The sequence below is a fragment of the Vigna umbellata genome, chromosome 6 (genome assembly GCF_029865625.1).
Source record: "Vigna umbellata cultivar VRB3 chromosome 6, Vumbellata_1.0, whole genome shotgun sequence".
Classification (NCBI taxonomy): domain Eukaryota; kingdom Viridiplantae; phylum Streptophyta; class Magnoliopsida; order Fabales; family Fabaceae; genus Vigna; species Vigna umbellata.
This window is the reverse complement of record NC_142170.1, coordinates 26,245,825-26,266,669: the sequence shown is the minus strand read 5'-3', so window position 1 is coordinate 26,266,669 and position 20,845 is coordinate 26,245,825. Positions and strand designations below refer to the sequence as shown.

At 33.6% G+C, this 20,845-nt stretch overlaps 2 protein-coding genes across 2 annotated transcripts; both read right to left on the bottom strand.

The window, feature by feature from the left end:
- Positions 1-2,333: 2,333 nt before the first annotated feature.
- LOC148197079 (uncharacterized) lies at positions 2,334-3,827 on the bottom strand. The gene is made up of 3 exons (XM_088093598.1): positions 2,885-3,827; positions 2,452-2,735; positions 2,334-2,339 (listed from the first exon to the last, which is right to left on the bottom strand). Exons 1-3 carry the CDS (start codon positions 3,717-3,719, stop codon positions 2,334-2,336), a joined length of 1,125 nt encoding a protein of 374 aa, XP_087949724.1. The 5' UTR covers positions 3,720-3,827.
- A 10,041-nt stretch (positions 3,828-13,868) lies between these two features.
- Positions 13,869-19,419, bottom strand: LOC124823806 ((R,S)-reticuline 7-O-methyltransferase-like). The gene is made up of 3 exons (XM_047296107.2): positions 18,832-19,419; positions 14,498-15,262; positions 13,869-14,408 (listed from the first exon to the last, which is right to left on the bottom strand). Exons 1-3 carry the CDS (start codon positions 18,874-18,876, stop codon positions 14,109-14,111), a joined length of 1,110 nt encoding a protein of 369 aa, XP_047152063.2. The 5' UTR covers positions 18,877-19,419; the 3' UTR covers positions 13,869-14,108.
- Positions 19,420-20,845: the final 1,426 nt, after the last annotated feature.

Genomic DNA, 20,845 nt, shown 5'->3' with positions numbered 1-20,845 from the left:
GTCCATCGGTTTGGGGATGATACGCAGAACTCATTCGTAACTTGCTGCCCATAGCTTCCTGTAGAGTTTGCCAGAATCTAGAAGTGAATCTTGGGTCTCGATCTGACACAATGCTTGAAGGGACGCCGTGCAATCTTACTATCTCTTTTATGTACAGTTGTGCCAACTTAGCCATTGACATTCTCAGATTTATTGCTAAAAAGTGAGCAGTTTTTGTCAATCGGTCAATGATAACCCAGATAGAATCATTACCTCTTATTGTCCGTGGTAAATGGGTGACGAAATCCATAGCAATGCTATCCCATTTCCATTCTGGTATGTCTAATTGTTGTAGCAATCCTCCAGGTCTCTGATGTTCCACTTTTGCCTTCTGACAAATTAAACAAGCTGCTACAAATTGTGCTACTTCCTTCTTCATTCCTGGCCACCAAAAGGACTCCTTGAGATCTTGATACATTTTAGTCATACCGGGATGTATGCTAAAACGACTTTTGTGTCCTTCTTCAAAGATTAGTCTTTTTATATCTACATTGTCTGGTACACATATTCGACTTCTAAATCTTAATACATCATCAGATCCTAGCCTAAATTCTTTAGCCTTTTCTGTACCGATCATTTTTGTTATCTTTTTCAAGCCAGATCCGACAATTGCTTCTCTTTAATTAAAATAAGAAAATCACTAGATATAGTCAGACTACTACATCTAATGAAATCTTCTCCAAACTCCATCTGTAACTTCAGTCTCTGAACTTCTCCACCAACTCTTGTTCTTTGATCATCAAATGAGAAACATGAATTGCCTTTCTACTCAAAGCATCGGCTACCACGTTTGCTTTTCCTGGATGATATAGGAGTTCAAAATCATAATCCTTCAAGAATTCCATCCACCGTCTTTGCCTCATATTCAGCTCCTTTTGGTCGAATAAGTACTTCAAGCTTTTGTGATCGCTGAATACTTGAAATTGAGCTCCATAGAGATAGTGCCGCCAAATCTTCAAGGAAAATACCACGCTGCCAATTCCAAATCATGAGTAGGGTAGTTCTTCTCATGAGTTTTAATTGTCTTGAAGCGTATGCCACCACTTTTCTTTCTTGCATGAGCACACAACCTAATCCCTGATGAGAAGCATCACAATAAACTTCAAACTTTTTACTTGGTTCAGGGATTACCAAAACCGGTGCACTAGTCAGCTTCTGCTTCAGCTCCAAAAAACTCTTCTCACACTTATCCGTCCAGACAAAAGGTTGATCTTTACGAGTTAGTTGTGTTAAAGGCGCTACTATTCTAGAGAAATTCTCTATAAACCTTCTATAGTAGCCAGCTAATCCCACAAAACTCCTTATTTCTGTTATAGTCTTCGGTCTTTCCCATTGCAACACTGCTTCAACTTTTGTTGGATCCACCGCTATGCCTTGAGATGATATAACATGTCCTAAGAATTTCACTTCTTGCATCCAAAACTCGCATTTTGACATCTTTGCATACAATTTCTTCTCCCTCAAGATCCCAAGGATGGTCCTTAAGTGTTCAACATGTTCTGCTTGAGTCTTAGAATAGATAAGTATGTCATCTATAAAGACTACGACAAACTTATCTAGGAATGGTTGAAAGATTCTGTTCATGAAATCCATGAATAGAGCTGGAGCATTAGTTACACCGAATGGCATAACTACATACTCGTAGTGTCCGTATCTGGATCTAAAAGCGGTCTTCTGTACATCTTCTGGCTTCACCAAAATTTGATGATATCCAGACCTGAGATCTATCTTTGAAAACACCTGAGCTCCATGCAACTGGTCCAGCAGATCATCAATCCTAGGTAGAGGATATTTGTTCTTGATGGTTAGCTTGTTCAACTGTCTGTAGTCGATACACAATCTAGAGCTTCCATCCTTCTTCTTTACCAACAGTACAGGTGCTCCCCAAGGTGACACACTTGGTCGAATAAATTGCTTCCCATAGTTCTTCAATTTGCTTCTTCAATTCAATTAACTCCGCCGGAGCCATTCGATATGGGGCTACTGATACTGGTCCAGCTCCGGGTATTAAATCAATGGAGAATTCTATTTCTCGTTGAGGAGGCAATCCTGGTACTTCTTCTGGGAACACATCACTAAACTCATTAACTATAGGAAATCAAGATTTTGTTCATTTTTCTCGACTTCCACATGAGTCAAGATAACGAAACACGAAGATCCTTCTTTGACTTCCTTTAACACTTGTTGCACTGACAACAACTCCGCTTCTTCAGGATTAGGGAAAATCAACTCCTTTTTGCTACAATCAATAAGGATACGATTGGCAGATAACCAATCCATTCCTAAGATTACATCTAAACCTTGTAAGGGTAAAGATATAAGATGTACTTTGAACCTACGTCCTTCTATAACTATTGGACATTGAGGACACATCCTCGATGTTTTTATCAGTTTAGAGGCTGGTGCAGATACCATGAGATCATATTGTAACTCTCTCACGGGTAGGTTCAACTCTTGAATAAGAGTTTCAGACAAAAAGGAATGTGTCGCTCCAGAATCAAATAGCACATTCAACTCTCTACTAGCTATCATACAACATCCAATGATGAGATTACCTGATTTTGCAGCTTCTGCTCCAGTCAAAGCATAGACCCTTCCAGTTGCTTGGGGCCTATTGTCAGTCCTTCTCTGTTGAATCGGTTGTTGAGGTTGAGTTGCTTCTCTTTTAGAGGGACAATTTCTAGCAAAATGTCCTTCTGCTCCGCAAAGGAAACATTTGATGTGTGAATTAATTGTGGACAAACGTTCTTCAGATGAGGTCCTCCGCAAACGTAACATTGGATTATTTTATGTTGGGGTTGTTGTTGATGAGGATTCCTTTGAGGTTGCGGTCTTTCATAAGGACGGATCCTTATGTTTTGTCCAACTCGTGACCCAGATGGTCCTCCTACCCTTGGTGGCTTCTGAACTTCAATCTCACTTATTAACCTTTCCACAGCTTTGGCATGTTCCACTAAAGCAGCAAACTCCTTAATAACTAAAGGATTCACAGCTAGTTGAATGTTTGCTCTCAATCCATTTTTGAATTTCCTGCACCTCCATTCTTCATTTGACGGTTGGGTGTAGAAACGAACCAAGTGTTTGAACCTGTCTGCATATTCAGCTACAGATTTGTTGCCTTGCACCAGCTGCAAGAACTCCACCTCTTTCAAATGTCTCACACTGTCCGGAAAGTACTCAGCATAAAATTTACTCTTAAAAATTTCCCAAGTGATAATCTCACCGCTTTCCTCTAATACTAGCTTTGTGTTGTTCCACCAGTGTACTGCTTCCCCAGATAGCTGATACTCAGAATATGCCAACCTAGTTTCGGGTGGACACCTTTTCGCTTCAAAAATCTTTTCCATGTTCCTTATCCAGAGATCAGCCTCATCCGGACTTGTTTTCCCATTAAAAATAGCTGGACGATGTTGCAGAAAATTTTCTAAGGTCCATTCTTGAACTCTCTGAGGTTGAGTTTCCACATGGGTTCCATTCTCGGCTAGTTGTCTTAAGGTTTCTACATGTTGTCTTTGGCTTGCTTCAGAATTTAGTCTGGCCGTTTCTAACTGTTGTAGGGCCGTTGTGTGTTGTTGCATTAAAGCAGCTCCTTGTTGTTGAAGAGCGGATGCGATAGATTCTAAAGCCCTTGCAAGGCTGGGTACCTCAGGGGTTTCACGGTTGGGTTGTCTACGAGCCATTTCTCTCTGTTCACACAGAGAATTATTGTTATTATGAGTTATAATATGAGTTTGTAGGATTAATCCACAACTCTTAGGTCGTCTTAAGGACGAACCGCTCTGATACCACTAAATGTAACACCCCAAAATATAAAACATCTCACACCCAAATTTATTTCATTAATAAAGAAAACATCATACAATATTACAACCTCCATTTAGGAGTAACATAGTTCACACTAGAAATACATTAAATTTCACACATAAATAAAACACTCTTAATTTTATTTTATATTTTTTTTTTCTTAAAATATTCTTCATTTTTCTGCTGCTTCCTCCTTCACTTGAATTGGTTCAGACGTCGTTCCCTCATCTGCTCCCGTATAACAAAAACATTATACGATCATCGCAAAAATAAGATTTTTCCGGCACAAACAAACAAGTAAGGGTGAGCTACCATGCAACTTCAAAGAAAAACATTACACTATTGCTATACGTAATACATTCACCATAAATTCATGTAAAATGCAATTATCATTCTAGACTCTATTATCCGGATATAATGTTGATGGAAGTCTCGGGTGGTCATGCACTTGTGGTGATTTCAACAACAAAAATTTTGGCCAAATATAATATATCATATCACCCACAAGGTTAATCCATTAATGTCTATAAACATAGACTAGGACCTCCTACTACTCTCACCACATAACACATCCTTCTCTAATTGATACTGGAAGATTATTAGAGTTTTAGGATAACCACCAACAACAGGACCCTCAACATCAACATATACACTAATACCATACCAATATAGAATCTCTCCATGAGACTCATATCATGCTCATTTTCCTCAACTCATGTCATACTATTACAAAATTCCTCATAAAACTCATATCATGTTCAGATTCATAATTTCATATCAACATCATAAAATACATTCAACACAGAAATCATACAAGATAAATATATTACAAACAAATTAACAATAATAAAATCTTACTATAAATAGTCAACGGAGAAGAATCAAATGTTTGACAATCATTAAAATAAACTTAATAAAAACTCTTGGGGAAACAAGAAGTTGAATCTGGCAGAGCCGGTTAGACAACTTCTCATCCTTCCAAGAATACAACGTAATTAAATAATAAGAATAATGACAGGTTTGGGGAAATAAGAAGTTGAATCTGGCAGAGCCGGTTAGACAACTTCTAATCCTTCCAAAAATAAAAACGAATAAGGAAAACAATATAAAGTATGGGGAAACAAGAAGTTGAATCTGGCAGAGCCGGTTAGACAACTTCTCATCCTTCCAAGAATACAACGTAATTAAATAATAAGAATAATAACAGGTTTGGGGAAATAAGAAGTTGAATCTGGCAGAGCCGGTTAGACAACTTCTAATCCTTCCAAAATAAAAACGAAAAAGGAAAACAATATAAAGTATGGGGAAACAAGAAGTTGAATCTGGCAGAGCCGGTTAGACAACTTCTAATCCATCCATAGGCAATTAATAGCATACATATGCATAACATAATCAACATCACATTTTACAACTATCACACTTGGATTTAAACACAAAAGCATGTTCTCATCAAAAATTCAAAATCATACAGAAACAAAATACTTCACACTCAAGATTTAAGATCAACCAAAAGCAACATATACAAGACTCAAAATAATACCAAACAAAATGTAACTCCCCTTACCTCTATTCCAGACTTAGGTTCCTCTTCTCAAACCGTTCTCCGGAAACTTCCAGAATTTCCCCTCTTCAACTATAATTTCCTCCAACTTTCTTCTCTCACAATTTCTCTAGAATTTTGGTGCAAATTTTCAGCCTCCCCCCCTTGGCTATTTATAGCCAAAAAAATTACTATTCATTTTTACTATTCATTTTTACTATTCACTTTTACTATTCATTTTTACTATTCAAAAATTATTTTTTATTCACCATTCTTATCTCTGAATCATTCATTCTACGTGGAGTGTTTTCTTCCACAATTTATTTTAATATTTTTTTTTTAACTATTCACTATTCACTATTTACTATTCACTATTCACTATTCATTTTCTTTTTTTTTTTTCTTTTTTTTTTTAACTTTTAAAATAAATTCTCAAATTTTTAAACTCCTTCCTTTGAAATTATTATTATTATTACCTATCATAAATTTTAATTTTTTTTTTTTACCATACTTTTATTTTATAAAAATAAAAAAAACAACTATTTATTAAATTTAAATATTTTTCATGGGTCTTACATTTGGTATCAGAGCAAATGATAAAAAAAAGTGAATTTTGTATGGGGAAGATTATGTTGTGTAAAACTTATAAGTTGAAATTTCAATGGTGAAGACTATATTATTTACAAACAAGCCTGCAACTTAGCAAACACAAAACTTTACCACATTCTAAAATCCACAAACCCACAACTCATAATAACAATGGTATTCAAAAAATAAAATGAGACCAACTCAAACAAAAACTCAAATTTTATATCATTCAAATAAATCCGATACATTACACTTTGTTTTCTTAATCTATTTACAATGATTACAATGATCATCTACTTTCCATTAATCAACTAAATACACATATCACTCATTTTTTATTCTAAGCACTACCGTTCCGGTGTATGGAGTCCTAAGTGCTCTTCCCTTGTAACGCATTCGGGATCCAACCCTAACATACGTCTTCAAAGGTTGTTCATTTCCGTCGTCGGACAATGGTCACCGGACCTTGCCATTCAGCACGATAACTTGTACGAAAAACACCACCTTTACGAAAATGGAGGGAGACAACACCACGCACACAGAACAATCACATACAAAGCTAAGTCAAGAGGCACGAAACACGTTCAGGAGACGGGACCTTCACGAGGCGGGAACTTCGTTTCCAATGAAACAGAGAAAGCGGTATTTTCGGATTTTCAGTTAAAAGAAGGGTTACGGACTTCCATTTCGAAGGTTTTTATAAAATATTTTTTTTAAACCAAACCAATGAAAACAGAACACGTGGCGTTGTCAAAAAAGTGTTAAGAAATGGTTGTTGGAATATCGCGGTCCATGCGACAATAAGTAGTTTGAAGAGAAGAGTTGGTATTTTTCTTCTGAAATTTTGACACACGATTTGCACTACAACATGTGACACATAGCCTAGTGTGACCCTGTACACCAATACTAAGCCTGTCTATTCAATAAAACCCCATCAAATTCATAAATCTCAAATTACTTCTTATTAAATTATAATAATTATAATAAAAAGGTAAAAATTATCCCCACACCCCATTTTTAAATTGTGTTATTTTCAAATTCAAAAATATATTTTAATTTTTACAATATATTTTAGATTATGTAATTCGAAAAATATTTTAATATATAAAAATACATTTTGGAGTACACAATTTGGAATATACTTTAAAAACGATTACATTCCAAAATGTATTTATTCTAGAAGATATTTTTGAATCTTAAAACATGTTTTGGAATACAATCCGAAATATATTTCTTAAATTTGTTTTAGATTGTATAATCCAAAAGATACTTCTGGATCAGAAAAAATATTTCAGACGACATATTTTCAGATGATATTTTAAAAAAATACATTTCAAAATATAGAAGGTATTTCCAAATTTGAAAATATTTTCTGAAATATTTAAAAATATATAATTTTTTTTCGAATAGATGAGTTGGGAGTGCATCAACTTTAGAATTTTAGTGTTTAGGATCTTCTTATTTTAACCCATTTTTTCCACTTTTTTTTTTCTCAACCCATCTTCATGCAAGGGGTGTGTGACTACCAAGTTTAGCGAGGAGTGGCTTATAAAGGAGATCTGCAACGAGTTTAATGGACATAGAAAAAGGGGTGAATGGGTTTGGTGGATATACAAGAGTTTGATGGAAAAAGTTTCACTTTTGTGGTTGCAGCTCTTGTGAAGGAAGCGGTAGGAACAAAGGTGTGAAGCAACAAAAACAAAGGTGCAAAGAAGCAGAAATGGAGATGAACATAGGTACACCGCTGTCGTCGGGTTTTGGGTCATAAGAAAGAAGAAGAGGGTAAACTAATCATTTTATCAAGCCTGTGGGAGTGTAGGGAAAAAGAAGGGAGGAGTAAGAAGAAAGCCAAATATCAGACTCAAAGCCACTTTCATTACTAATTTCTACAACTCTTTCTCTTTTATCTTATTTTCACTTCGAAACTATTATTTTATCGCTTAAACCGAATGACTTTGCTGTATAATTTACGTCAATATTTGTATTCCTTTTTATTTATTGAACATAAATTTCAGCCTGGGTCCAAATACATCAAAAATTACTCTTGAAATATTAGAAATTAATACTCTTATTGTTAATTCAAGAGATATGTGATTAAATTAGTATTTAATAATGTAAGATATCAATATAATATTTTGATACATTCTATATACTCATTAGCTTAAAAGACTTATAAATACATGATTTCATCATAATACATGATTTCATCAATACTCAATCAATACTACTTATTACTTTCATTATAGTCACAAACTATTATTCAACTTAAGTGTAGAAAAATCTTTATCAGTGAAGTTCCCTTTTGTTCTTCTTAATGAACTCAGATTGAAATCGTCAAATAGCAACAATCCTCTCTTACAATCTCGTGTTTCACAATGGAACAAAATAAAACTCTTGTCCACTCGTAACATGTATTATACTAACTCTTACCCAGACTCGTGCATCAACATCCCTTAGTCCCAAAGATGAATTTGCATATTGTTAATACCATGAAAAGCTACATGAGACACTTTTCAACAAAAATCATGAGAATCTTTTAGTAAATAGTTGCTAGAATGCAAGGAATGCAACAAAATTTGATAAAGATATATACTAGAATAGATGCAAGCCCATGACACTATAAAGAATTATAAGCTTCAAATCAAAATCTGGATAACCTCGAAAAGGAAAGATCCATCACATGATTGAGGACCAGAGGGCTTTCCCTACTTTTTGTACGAGTTACTAAATCTCGAACAACTCAAATTGTTCAACCAAGGTAAGAAAAGTACACAACTCGAAGTTACAAGACTTATTTGCCTAAGCAGAGAGAATGAATTAATACTGCTCACCCTAGGAGAGGGTTTCCTCTACTAAAACGACAAGAATGTATCAGTCAAAGTCATAGATCGACTACGACAAAAGGAGATATCGATTATAAACTAGACAAGATCGTCTAGACTACCACTAAGGTTGACAATAAATTATTGCTAATCAAGAGTTGGGTATAAGAGCATGACCCCTCATTACCTAATGAGTTTAGGGTATATGATTAACACATATCTTACCGGGTTGTCCTAAGGCCATAGTTGAATCTAGCAATACAAGTTCTGATCAAAGGCTTTCACCAGTTCCACCTACACGTGTTTTGAAGCGAATTGTCATAAATATTGACAAATATGATAGGACCACTAACCCAAATGCACACGTCAAAGCCTACATGACTCAAGCCAACATTTTCTCTCAAGATATGAGAGTACATTATTAGTTGTTTTCATTTACTCTTAAAGTATGAGCCTAGAATGGTACTATGCACTTTGCTCCAATTCCATTAATTCATTCAACACTTTATGTGCAATCTTTGCAACACAGTTTGTCGATCCCAAGCTAGTGTTAACTTCCTCAATCCACTTAAACACATTAATTAAAGAGATCATGAATATGTCAATTCATAGACTGATTCATAGTAGTTGTAAGCAAAGTACCTAACTTAAACTACTAGTTACCATGCATGTCCTGTTATGCAAACTTTGACCAAGCTCGTTTTTTGATTCATTGATAATTGACCCTTGTTAACTCCTTGACAAGAATACCAAGTTGTGCAAACAGTAAAATGAAAATTCCAAGTATCATTTTTCTAAGGAATTTGTGTTTGTTTAGTTAATTATGACTATTTACTAATTTAAGTTATGAATAAAAACATTGATTGATTCAAATATTTGCAAGATATGAAATCAAGTTAAAAGCATATTAAATTTATAAAGTGATAAGGGAAACTTTTCACTAAGGTTGGACTTCACTAGGTTCAACCTTCGACCTGGCTAGGTCATTGTAACCTTTGATTCAACCTAACTCATCTCAAACTTTAACTGAGCCAGACCCATCTCGAGGTTCAACTTGAGAAGACCTGTCTCACCTTTTGACCTAAATCTAAGGCATCACAACCTTTGATTCAGTTAGCCCACATCAATTTTCGGTCTAGTTCGACTAAGAATGACAATGGCTTCGGTCGGGCATGGATAGTGTCAATCTGCTACCCAACCTGCCAAAAACAAAATACACACATTACTCACCCGTTACTTGCGCGGATTGTTGGGTACAAACAAAGTTCCACATCGGATAAAATAAGAGATGGACATGAGTTTATATACACATAACATACCTCCATTGGTAAGAGGCCTTTTGGAGTGGTACCAAAAGCAAATCTGTGGGGGCTTGGCCCAAAGCGAATAATATCTTACTAGTGTGGAGATCTATCTGTACATGTGTGTGTGTTGAACCTCCCTACAAATGGTATCATAGCCCATGGTTCAGGTCTGGTGATTGATCTCAGACGAGCAGATAGCCTGGAAGTGAATCATGAGAGGTGGAGAGCAAGAGATGCTCAATGTTGTGACCATGGATAGTGAAAAGAGAGTGTTGACCATGGTGTACTCGAGGATAAGATAAGAAAAGACTTCCGTTGTAGGGAGGTGGAGGTGGAGAACCATAGTCTTTTATTTGAGGGGAAGATGTTGGTTACAAACAAAGTCCCACATCGGATAAAATAAGAGATGGACATGGATTTATATACACATAAGATATCTCCATTGGTAAGAGGCCTTTTGGAGTGGTACCAAAAGCAAATCCGTGAAGGCTTTGCCCAAAGCAGACAATATCTTATCAGTGAGGAGATCTATATGTGTATGTGTGTGTGTTAAACCTCCCTACACATGGTATCAGAGCCATGGTTAGAGACTATCCTAGCGATATTTGTTGTTTGTTTGGCTATTGTTCCACCCACTATCGGACCACTCATTAAAATGTCTAATCCTACACTCGAGATGTATATACCTCGGCGTGAGGGGGTGTGTTGGAAGTCCCACATCGACTACCGTTTAAAAAATATTTTTAAGTATTGTAAAACCCACGAGTACTCGTGGATACTCACTAATATTTAAAAAAACTTATATTTCATAAGTTTTTAAAATAAAATTTAAATGAAATTATAAAATATATATATATATATATATATATATATGATATAAATTAAATTAAAATTTAATTTTAATTAAATTTAACTTGATAAAATATAAATTAATTTTAATTTAAATTAAATTAAATTTAATAAAATATAAATTAAATTTTTACTTTTTGTGGGTAGCGGATACGTGTGAGTACGGGTAGTATGATACCCGCACCCAACCCGTTTATAAGCGGATATTAAAATACTCGCTACCCACTACTCATGGGTACACGGGTAGTAAATACATGCGGGTACCAACTATATGTCGCAAATTTTATCCACGGATATTCACAAGCATGAATAATTTTTCGATCCCTATAGGTTCAACCCATATTGATCTTTGTTTGGGCCGGCCCATCACCTTTAGTCCGATTAGCCCTTCTCGACCTTCGGTCCCAAACTGTTTCAACCTTTGGCGTCACCTGAACCAAAGGTTGAAAATTTATATTTTTCATATTTGAAAATAGATATTAAATGGATGAATATCCAATCTAAAAAATTATAAAATATTTATTATATTAGAATCTAGATTTAATAAAATGGAGTTTAAAAATATAAAGGATTTTAAATGGATTGAATCAGACCAAAAGTATATTAGTTTTCCATAAATGGATTTTTTGCCCACCCCTAATTACGTAACAAAAAACTCTTCATTTCATCTAACTCTCAACATTTTAACCACTCCCAAAATGTGTCTTCTCATTGGACAAGCATAGCCCCTTGTTGGACAAGAGATTGCTTTTGTAACAACTAATTTCCCCAACTCGTTGGGCAAACACTTTATTTTTGGGTGCGTCAATGCTATCTCGTTGGGTGAGAGGATCCTTGAAAGTAATTCTTCATGCTTCTCTAATCTTCCACTTTCCTACAAAATATTTCAATAAAAAGGTAGTTACATCCATCTTAGAAGAAAATATATGAATTTTACATCTTTTCATGAAAATAACATAAAACATATGATACAAAGACAAATAAGAAGTTTTAAGAGAGAATGAATAATAGGTAATTATCACACTTATCAATCATCCTAATAATACAAACATTCTCAAAATATGTGCAACCAGTAGACTTTTATTAAAAAATAAAAATTAACTCATGAAGAAAGATTCCTCTTTAGACACACGAGCCTTCAAGCCAAGGCGTCCAAGTAAATATGATTCTTACACCCCTTTAAACGTCAACTGAGAAGTCAAATTATAGAAGGCATGTAATTTAAAACTTATACGACTAGCCCCAACCATTATCAATTTTCGTCGACTGATCTTAGTAAAAGGTGCATCTACCACCATAATTAAGGGCATACCAAAGAAGAATGCATAAGAGTAATGGATCTAATTAAAGAATTAATTGTTTTTTTGTCTCCCATCTTCCCCTTTCTTCTCCATGTCGTCGCTTGCATCCCATCTCCACTTTTCTCTTCATCAAAACAATAGTGCACCTACATCTAATTCTCTCACACAATGGTCTTCAATGGTCATCCTCCGTCCCTGTACCATTGCAACCTCCAACCTATTTCTCTTTCGATTTATTTCTCTCGCGGAAAAGTACCTTCATGCCAAGAACCATTTCATTCTTCCCCTCTAACTAGAGCTTCGCCAGCGAAGTAGGTCATCGCCACTCTGCCTCGATCCCAAGACCAAAGATTTTGCACCCCAACCCTTGTCATAGCCAAAACTATTGCCCATGTTGCATGGAGTCATTGTGCTTCCCTCCTTCCTCTACCATTCACTCTTCCTCCCACATTTTTTGATTGGTTTTGGCCTTATGGTATTGTTCTAATCAGTTGTTATGTGTGAATGATAGTGTGTTTTTTCTAATGGAGAATATAGATGAAGTATAAAGGGGTGTATGGTAAAGCTAATGCAACGTTGATGCTATAGGATGAAAAAAATAAGTGTGAACCTAAAGACGAAAACAACACTAATTGAAAAAAAAAAAAAAGAAGAAGAATGGTGTCTTCCAGATTCAAGATTCTGATAATATTTTTTCATTGGTGTGTTTTTGGACAATCTAAAATATATTCCTAGACTAAGGAATGCATTTTGCATTTACTAATCTTAGAATGACATTTGAGTTTTAGATTAAGTAATTTGGAATGCATTCTCAAATCTAGGAGTACAGTTCAGATTGATCAATTTGGACCTCAAGTGTAATTCCTGGATTGGGCAATCCAAAATACATTCTTAAATAATGCGTTTTGGATTGTCATCTGAAAATGTATTTTGGATTGGCCAAGTGAACTTTTCTTATTTTCTTATTTATTTTGTTATATAGTTAGGAGGTGTAAATGGTAATAATATATTTTATATGGGTGCAAGAAGAAAAAAATGGAGGTGCATAAAGAAATGGCCTTTAAGTTTTGCATTTACCTAGCAACCTTATTGAGTAGCTTTTTGTAAGCCTTAGCCCATCTTATCTTTGTTGTTTCCTTTTATGTATTTAAAAAATACGTGGTTGCACGTTTTAGTACATGAAAGAAGGAAAATAATAAACGGGTGATAGACAAACACCCCACATTCTAATAAACAGCTATCCAACACTAATCATATTACATTTTTATTTTAAAATATAAAATAATGTAGAAAGAATCTACTACAAAATTAAAAATATTATTTTTCAATTATTTGGTGTGTCGTAGGTGAAGGAAAACTATAAGATGTTCATGTAAATTTTTTCAATAATAAAATACCCTGTTTCCTATTCATCCTCATCTTCTCTCTTGGTTTCATATTGAGTTTTTCTTCCTTTCCTCTGTACCATGTTTAGCAAGGATAGTAAACAATCCCATGAGTTCAATTACAATCACGTAGATTTAAATCTATGTAAAGTCAGCAAGACGAAGGTTATCTCCTACTTCAATACAACACTTTAATCATATTACTGGTAGATGTAAAATAAAAGGACAAGAAACAGTTGTACACACCAGAAATTTCATTCCTTAATAAAGAGCAACAGATTCTTGACAACCACGCACCACTCGCTTCAAGGAACATATACATATAACCCATATGAACCCTGCATTACTTTCGTGGTGGCGTTTTATAGTTTTTATTTAGTAGACAATAGAGAAAGCCACATGATATAACACGAAGATCATAAAGCTGTTGATGACAGCAACAACAATAACACGAGACATACGAAGATGTAGCTTCTTCAGATTGGATACGCCTCGATGATAGATGGGAGAGCATTGATCTTGATGATGTTGTAACGAGTGAATCCTGTTTCTTTGAATAGCCACTTCCAATTCTCTTCGGTCCTCTCTTTGCCACCAGCGTTGTGAGCGAGAAGCATCATGTCAAATGCAATGCCAACATCAGTGAAGGGTTCGTTCCCTTCGGGTCGAAGCACATGATCCACAATTATCACCTTTCCTGTCTTCTCTGGTATTGCTTTCCTGCAGTTCTTCAGGATCTTCACGCAGTGCTCGTCGCTCCAGTCATGCAAAATCCACTGCATTCATCAAAAACAAATATTTCTAGGTAAAAGTTTCAAATTGTATGTGTTTAAATTACGTATGCATTATGGAGATATATAAATACCTTCATGTAAATGGCATCAGCAGAGGGAATGGAGACGAACATGTCACCTCCAACATGAGTGATTCCATCAAAGTTAGGTGCAGTGGAAACGACATGAGGCAAGTCAAAGTTGATGCCTTTGATGTGAGGGTAAGCCCTGACAATCTCAGAAAGAGAGCCTCCAATGCCACCTCCCACGTCAACCAAAGACTCAATCTTGTTAAACCCATCTCTGTAGCCATTGATGACAGCCTTGGTGATGAACTTAGTGGTGCACACCATCCCCTCATTGAACAACCTGTTGTACTCGGAGTCCAACCCCGTCATCTCAAATTGTTCATGCCCATGGCACCTGAAGAAAGCAGTGCCGTTTTTGGTGCCTTCTCTCACAATCTCACTGATGTAGTGAGCAGGGTTGAGGTGAATTGGGTGGTTCTCCAACAGCAAGAATGGTGCTAAGGTGATTTTTGTGTCTCTTAGGATCCATTTGGAAGCACGCGTCAAGCCGTAAAGGGTCTCTCCAGTCTCTGATTTCTCTGCACTGAAGATCTTTCTGCGCACCATCACTCTCATCACTCTCTCCAGAAGACTCACATCTGGGGAAGGTGCATTCTCAATGTTCTCCACAATTTGAGACAAGGATAGTGGTTTGCCATAGCTGTCTATTATATCTGCTATGCGAAGCTCTACCACAGATTTTAGGGCCATGGAATCAGTGAAGCTTGTCATGTACCTCCATATTTCAACTTGCCCTAGAAGTGACTCTTCCTCCTCATTGCTCAAACCCTGATTACAAATATACCACGCAGATGTTATAATGTAAAAATGTAATACTAGCTCATGCACAATCCTTTCACATTTACGTCCTTTTCTTCTATAGATTAGTAAAGTTACGTGCATGTAATAAGAGTCACAATGAATGAGATTTACGTCTTCAGTCTTTCAAAATAAGGACATACCACATATTACCATATTTCTTCTGTCTGCATATTCACGTAATAGAGTTGAAATTATTAAAAGTTGGATGAATTGTTTTTTTTTTCCTCTTTATCTGATGTGTTCATGTTATCTTGATAGGGTACACCAAGAAAAAGTGTATCAATATAATATATTCAGAGAGAAAATAAAAATAATAGGTTAATAAATTATGAAATATGATAAAGAAGAAAAAATAGAAAAAAAAATATATCTAATTGGTGTAGACGAAATCAAAGTGTCGATAAATATTTTTTATATTAATATAATTTGTGACTTTAACTTCTCCACTAATACATAAACAAAGTTTATATAATTTGGGTTAAGTCTTATTGTTTATTTTCAAAAATAAAACTCTTTTAACAACTATATATTTTCTTTACTTGTGAAACTCATATGAGAAATCTTATTATGTAAAAAATCTATTTCTTACTTCTCATATTTGAAATCTTAGGCAAAATATGCATAAAAAATACAAATACTGATGAAAGAAGTACTAACAGTTATCAAGGATCTTCTTTTCATTATCAAAATGACATTTATCAAGGATCTTCTTTTCATTATTTTACTTTAGTCTATTCTTTTTATTCCATTATTATTATTTTTTCCCTAACTATACGCTCCCAGAAGTAACCTTTGTGAATTGTATACATCTTACAATTACAGACTGAGAAGGTAAAAAATATATATTTATTATATAAATAACTGAATTTAGATTTTTTATTATGCATATTTTCTTAACATCTTTTTAACAGTATTGTAATTGGGACAACATATTTATCAAGTTCATATATTTTTCTTTCAACAATATTTAAATCCAAAATTTCATTTAAACCATTTGAGTTTAGTTTTATCTGGATGATTGATATGTTGATTATTTTTTAATAGCTTAATAATATTACTATCTAAGTTGCCAATTTTTTTATAAAGAAAAACTATAAAAAACACTGCTATTAAATTATATAAATGACAACATTCTTAGTTAAAATTTATAGAAAACAAATTCAAAAACTCCATGATTGTTGTATAAATGCATCCATCGATGAGTTTGTATCTATATTAATAGTCATTAAGATGGTAAATTAAAACAAGAGAGATTCATCATCTTATTAATTTTAGAACATAAATTTATTATATATTTTTTTATATTTTTTATATAAATATATATTTCTTATATTTTTTTATATAAATATATATTTCTTATATTTTTTTATATAAATATATATTTCTTATATTTTTAATAAAATAATATTCATGTCTTTTATTTTATTTAAAATTATCATATCAATTAAACTTAAAAATTATGAAAAGTAGAAGTTAAATTCTAAAATATAAAAATAGAGTTTTGTCACGTATTTGGGTTTTCAACGAGTTTTTGAATCCACAAGCCCATTTTAATTGGGATATTGTTAATGACCAATGAATTGTCAGACATTTGTAGGCCAATTGCTTCCTCACCCTATCATTTTCTTTCTACAATCTATCATTTTCGGAATTTATTTTCCAGAACACGATAAATACTTTTGAATTTTCTTTTTCTGAAAATCTGGAAGAAGCAACTGCTCACATATTCTGCTGCTCACATATTCTGGATTCAACAGTTCACTATAAATATCATTTTTATAACTATTGTGTTTATTTTTTTTTCATATTAATATTATAATTTTATTATAGATAGATCTATTATTTTTATAAATAATTTTTTAAAATTTTTAAATTTTAAAAATGGTTAAATTAAAAAATATTACTTAAAAATAAAAAATGATAAAATTGATTTAAAAAACATTATTTAAAAAGTACAAGAGAAAACAAAATATATGACAAGAAAAAGGAGATCTCTCTTTATATAATATAATAGTATAGAAGTCTAAACTATATCTAAAAATATCTTAATAATGTCTACTATTGAATTATTCGATTTTTATATAAAAAATAATTTTTTTTAAGGTAATATAACTTTAGAAAATATGATTTCAAAAAGAGGTACGTGCAATATTTTCTTAATATGATATACCTTATTTTTTAAAAAAAAAATAAGTATTTTGCTAATGTTGAATTTGTTGAATACATTAAGTTCGTAAAATTAAACCAACCTATTCTACCAATTGAGCGAAGAATGAACCAAGAAACTAATTTGAAAAACCCAAAAAAAAATAATATCAGTAAATTCAATAAAAATGATCAACTTAAATTAATGTAAAAAAGTCTATTAGAATTGCATGTTGTTTTTTCATAAAAAAAAATACAAATTCTTATGTAAAATTATGTAAAAAACACAAAAAAGAACTATGTCCAAATTTTGAAATACTATAAATTATCTTATAAGACATGTCCTGTAATCTTTTAGCTCGGTAAAACTGTAGTTTCCAACTAAATAAACAAATAAAATAGTCAAAGTCAATAAAAAAATAAAACTAACTGTCATTTATGCAAAGAAAAATAAATAACATTTTAATATTAAAAAAATGAAAAACTCTCAATTAAAAAAAGTTCTCTTTCATAGAAAAACCACTTTCTTAAAAAAAGTTCTTTTCAAAGAAAACCCACTTTTATATTTTAAAACCTATTATCCCAACAAAATTTTCATTAAAATAATTTTAACAGTAAAGTAATTTGTATTCACATCAGATTTGATTAGCATTTGGCAATCCTTACACAGTTCTCAACAGTGCTACTTTAAATACACATAAACATTAAAAATAAATGCTTAATTGACACAAAAATTCCCCTGCATTAAATAATAATATGGCAATCAGCACCAACATAATCAGCAATGTAAGCTCAATGGTGCCCTCAAAGTCCTTATTCTCTCAAACTGGGAAAGGCCACAAAGCCAAACTGGAATCAAAGTGACAAATTTAACCAAACTTTATAGCATTAACTAACAAAGTTAATCAGTTTAAAACTGACTAAAATGTAAAGAACCTACAACCACTTTTTAATGTAACATCCCATGCATATTGTTCATGACCAACTACATTAATTCCATCAAAAATCAAGAAAATATATGGTTCCTTCAACCAGAAATATCAAAATGAAAAATCACCCATGAAACTGATGCATAGATCAATGGTTTTGGCTATCATCATCACCATAAAGACATAAAACTCGTAACTTAACCTATAAACTGTTAGATTCATGTGTTAGCACCATAATTAGCCCAACATACTAATAAAAGCTGATCGAAAGTAAGACAGTTTACTAAGTTTGTTAAACAAAACAGTGAGTCCATGTGCAATATGTCTATATTTAGTTGGAATATACAATATTGAAAGTTACTTAAGATCACATAGAGGGATACAGTAGTGAAAGTTGAAGTCCCAATATTAGTATATTTTAGTGAGAAATAACCACATAACCATTTGATCTATTCTACGCACCTTGAATTCCAAAGGTGGGGAGTGGTTGGAAAGAACAGTCTCCATATTCTGTGGAGTTCTATACAAAGAATCAGAGGTATGAAGTCCGTGCTGAGTGCAAGAAGCCTTTCTCTTACTTACAACTAGGGTTCCAGTGAGTGAGTTCAGTGGGTGTGGAAATGGTGGTTAATAAAGATGATAAGGTAGCATGACGTGTGTGGTTGATTGCTTCAGTTCAATGTAAGAACTGATAGGGTAGATGCTGTGTGTGGTTGAGATTCATATCACAGATTTCCAGGAACGTGCTGTTAAATTATTGAAAAGCTATGATGCTATGTGATGGATGAGTGTGTGGTGCAGATCACACCCAATAAAGTCTGTTCTCTGCTTTAGAGCAACTTCATTGGTACTGTAAGGACACATGTATTGCAATTTTCATGCATTTCAGCCAGATTTATACTATCTCACCCCTGATTTTGGATAGTGACTCACCCCAATGACACAGTTTTCCAATAAACATCATTACTCCTACATTATTGCCATTCTTATATCATACATTTTTCTAATAAACATTATTGCTGATACATTATTATCATGCAGTAACCATCACTGTTCATAGATAATGCTATAGTCTTCTATTTCATGCAGTTTTAAAATAATCATCAGATTATGCCATTTTAAAACAGACATCATCTATCAATAAACATTATTATTGATGCATTACTTTTGTAATGAAGTAGAAGAAGCTTTCAAGGCATGTATTAAAAAGAGAAGAACCTAACCAAGATATATGATAAACGACAAACCTGGTAGTCACATCTGTTATTTTGCTCCATTTGAAAGTTAACACGTTATAGCGAGAGATCAAACGTATAAACGTAAGCCTTCAATAATTCTGATAGAAATTGGTACCGAAGGCCAATGAAATCAAGACAGGTGGTGCAATGCAATGATGAATATGACTTATCATGTCAGTTAGTGTTTTTGTTTTTTTTATTATCAAAGTGAAACAACAGTTCAAGGGATGCAATCGGTACAATAAAAATAGACTCTCACGCACATGGTGACCACAGTTGCACTTAGCACAGTATCTTTCAGCAATTTTTCTTACCATAAGACCAATGCCACTGCAATTTAAGACCTTGTCGTTAACAACAGAGACAAATTTTGTTAGGTAAACAAATACAACTACCCTGGTTAACTATGTAGTGTGGGTCAAATTTTGTACGACTATGAAGTCTACAAGCTATATCAAAATAAGATATACAAAATTCTCCATCCTATAAAGTTTTTGGTTCATTGTGTTTCATTCTTAAATGAATATTCCTAATTGTAAAACTTACGTTCCCAAATACTCATTCCAATATGAAAAGAGAATGAAAGATTAAAGTGAGAGTGAAATCAAGAGTCTAACTTCCTATATCCTATTACAATACTCATACCAAAATGAAAGAAGTTGGATGAAGATATTTAAAAGGATGAGTAAGAAATAAACTAAAGAGTGCAAATTATAAAATTCTTGGACCACACCTTCAATCTTTTTCTCGTAATGGACTTTCTGGAAAGCTCAATAATGACAGGTGTTTACCGGGCAAGGAGTCCTGGAAGTTGAGGCCTAACCTAAACTCAGTTGATAGATTGGATCCTCCATGGCCTAGTCCATTCCAGCTTGTCCCAGCCCATTTTGGAGGGCATACAAACGGCCCATTTCTAACTGGGCCTTAAGATCATAGTACATATCAAAACCAGTAAGAGCTAACCCTATGTGTATCAATATGTGAAGTGGGTGATACTTACCACTGCAGTTCAATCTGTAATTTTCATCATTTTTCTTAGCAAAAGAACAATGCAACTCCAATTTAAGATCTTCTGTCCTAAACATTAAAAGACAACATTTGTTTGGAACATACATATGGGCCTGTTTGAGTAGTTAGCAGTTTGTAGATTGATCAGAACCATAGAGCACATGTTTCTTGCAAGTTGTATCAAAGGAAAATGAAATCTGGACTGGACCAGCCAAAGCCCAGTGCATACC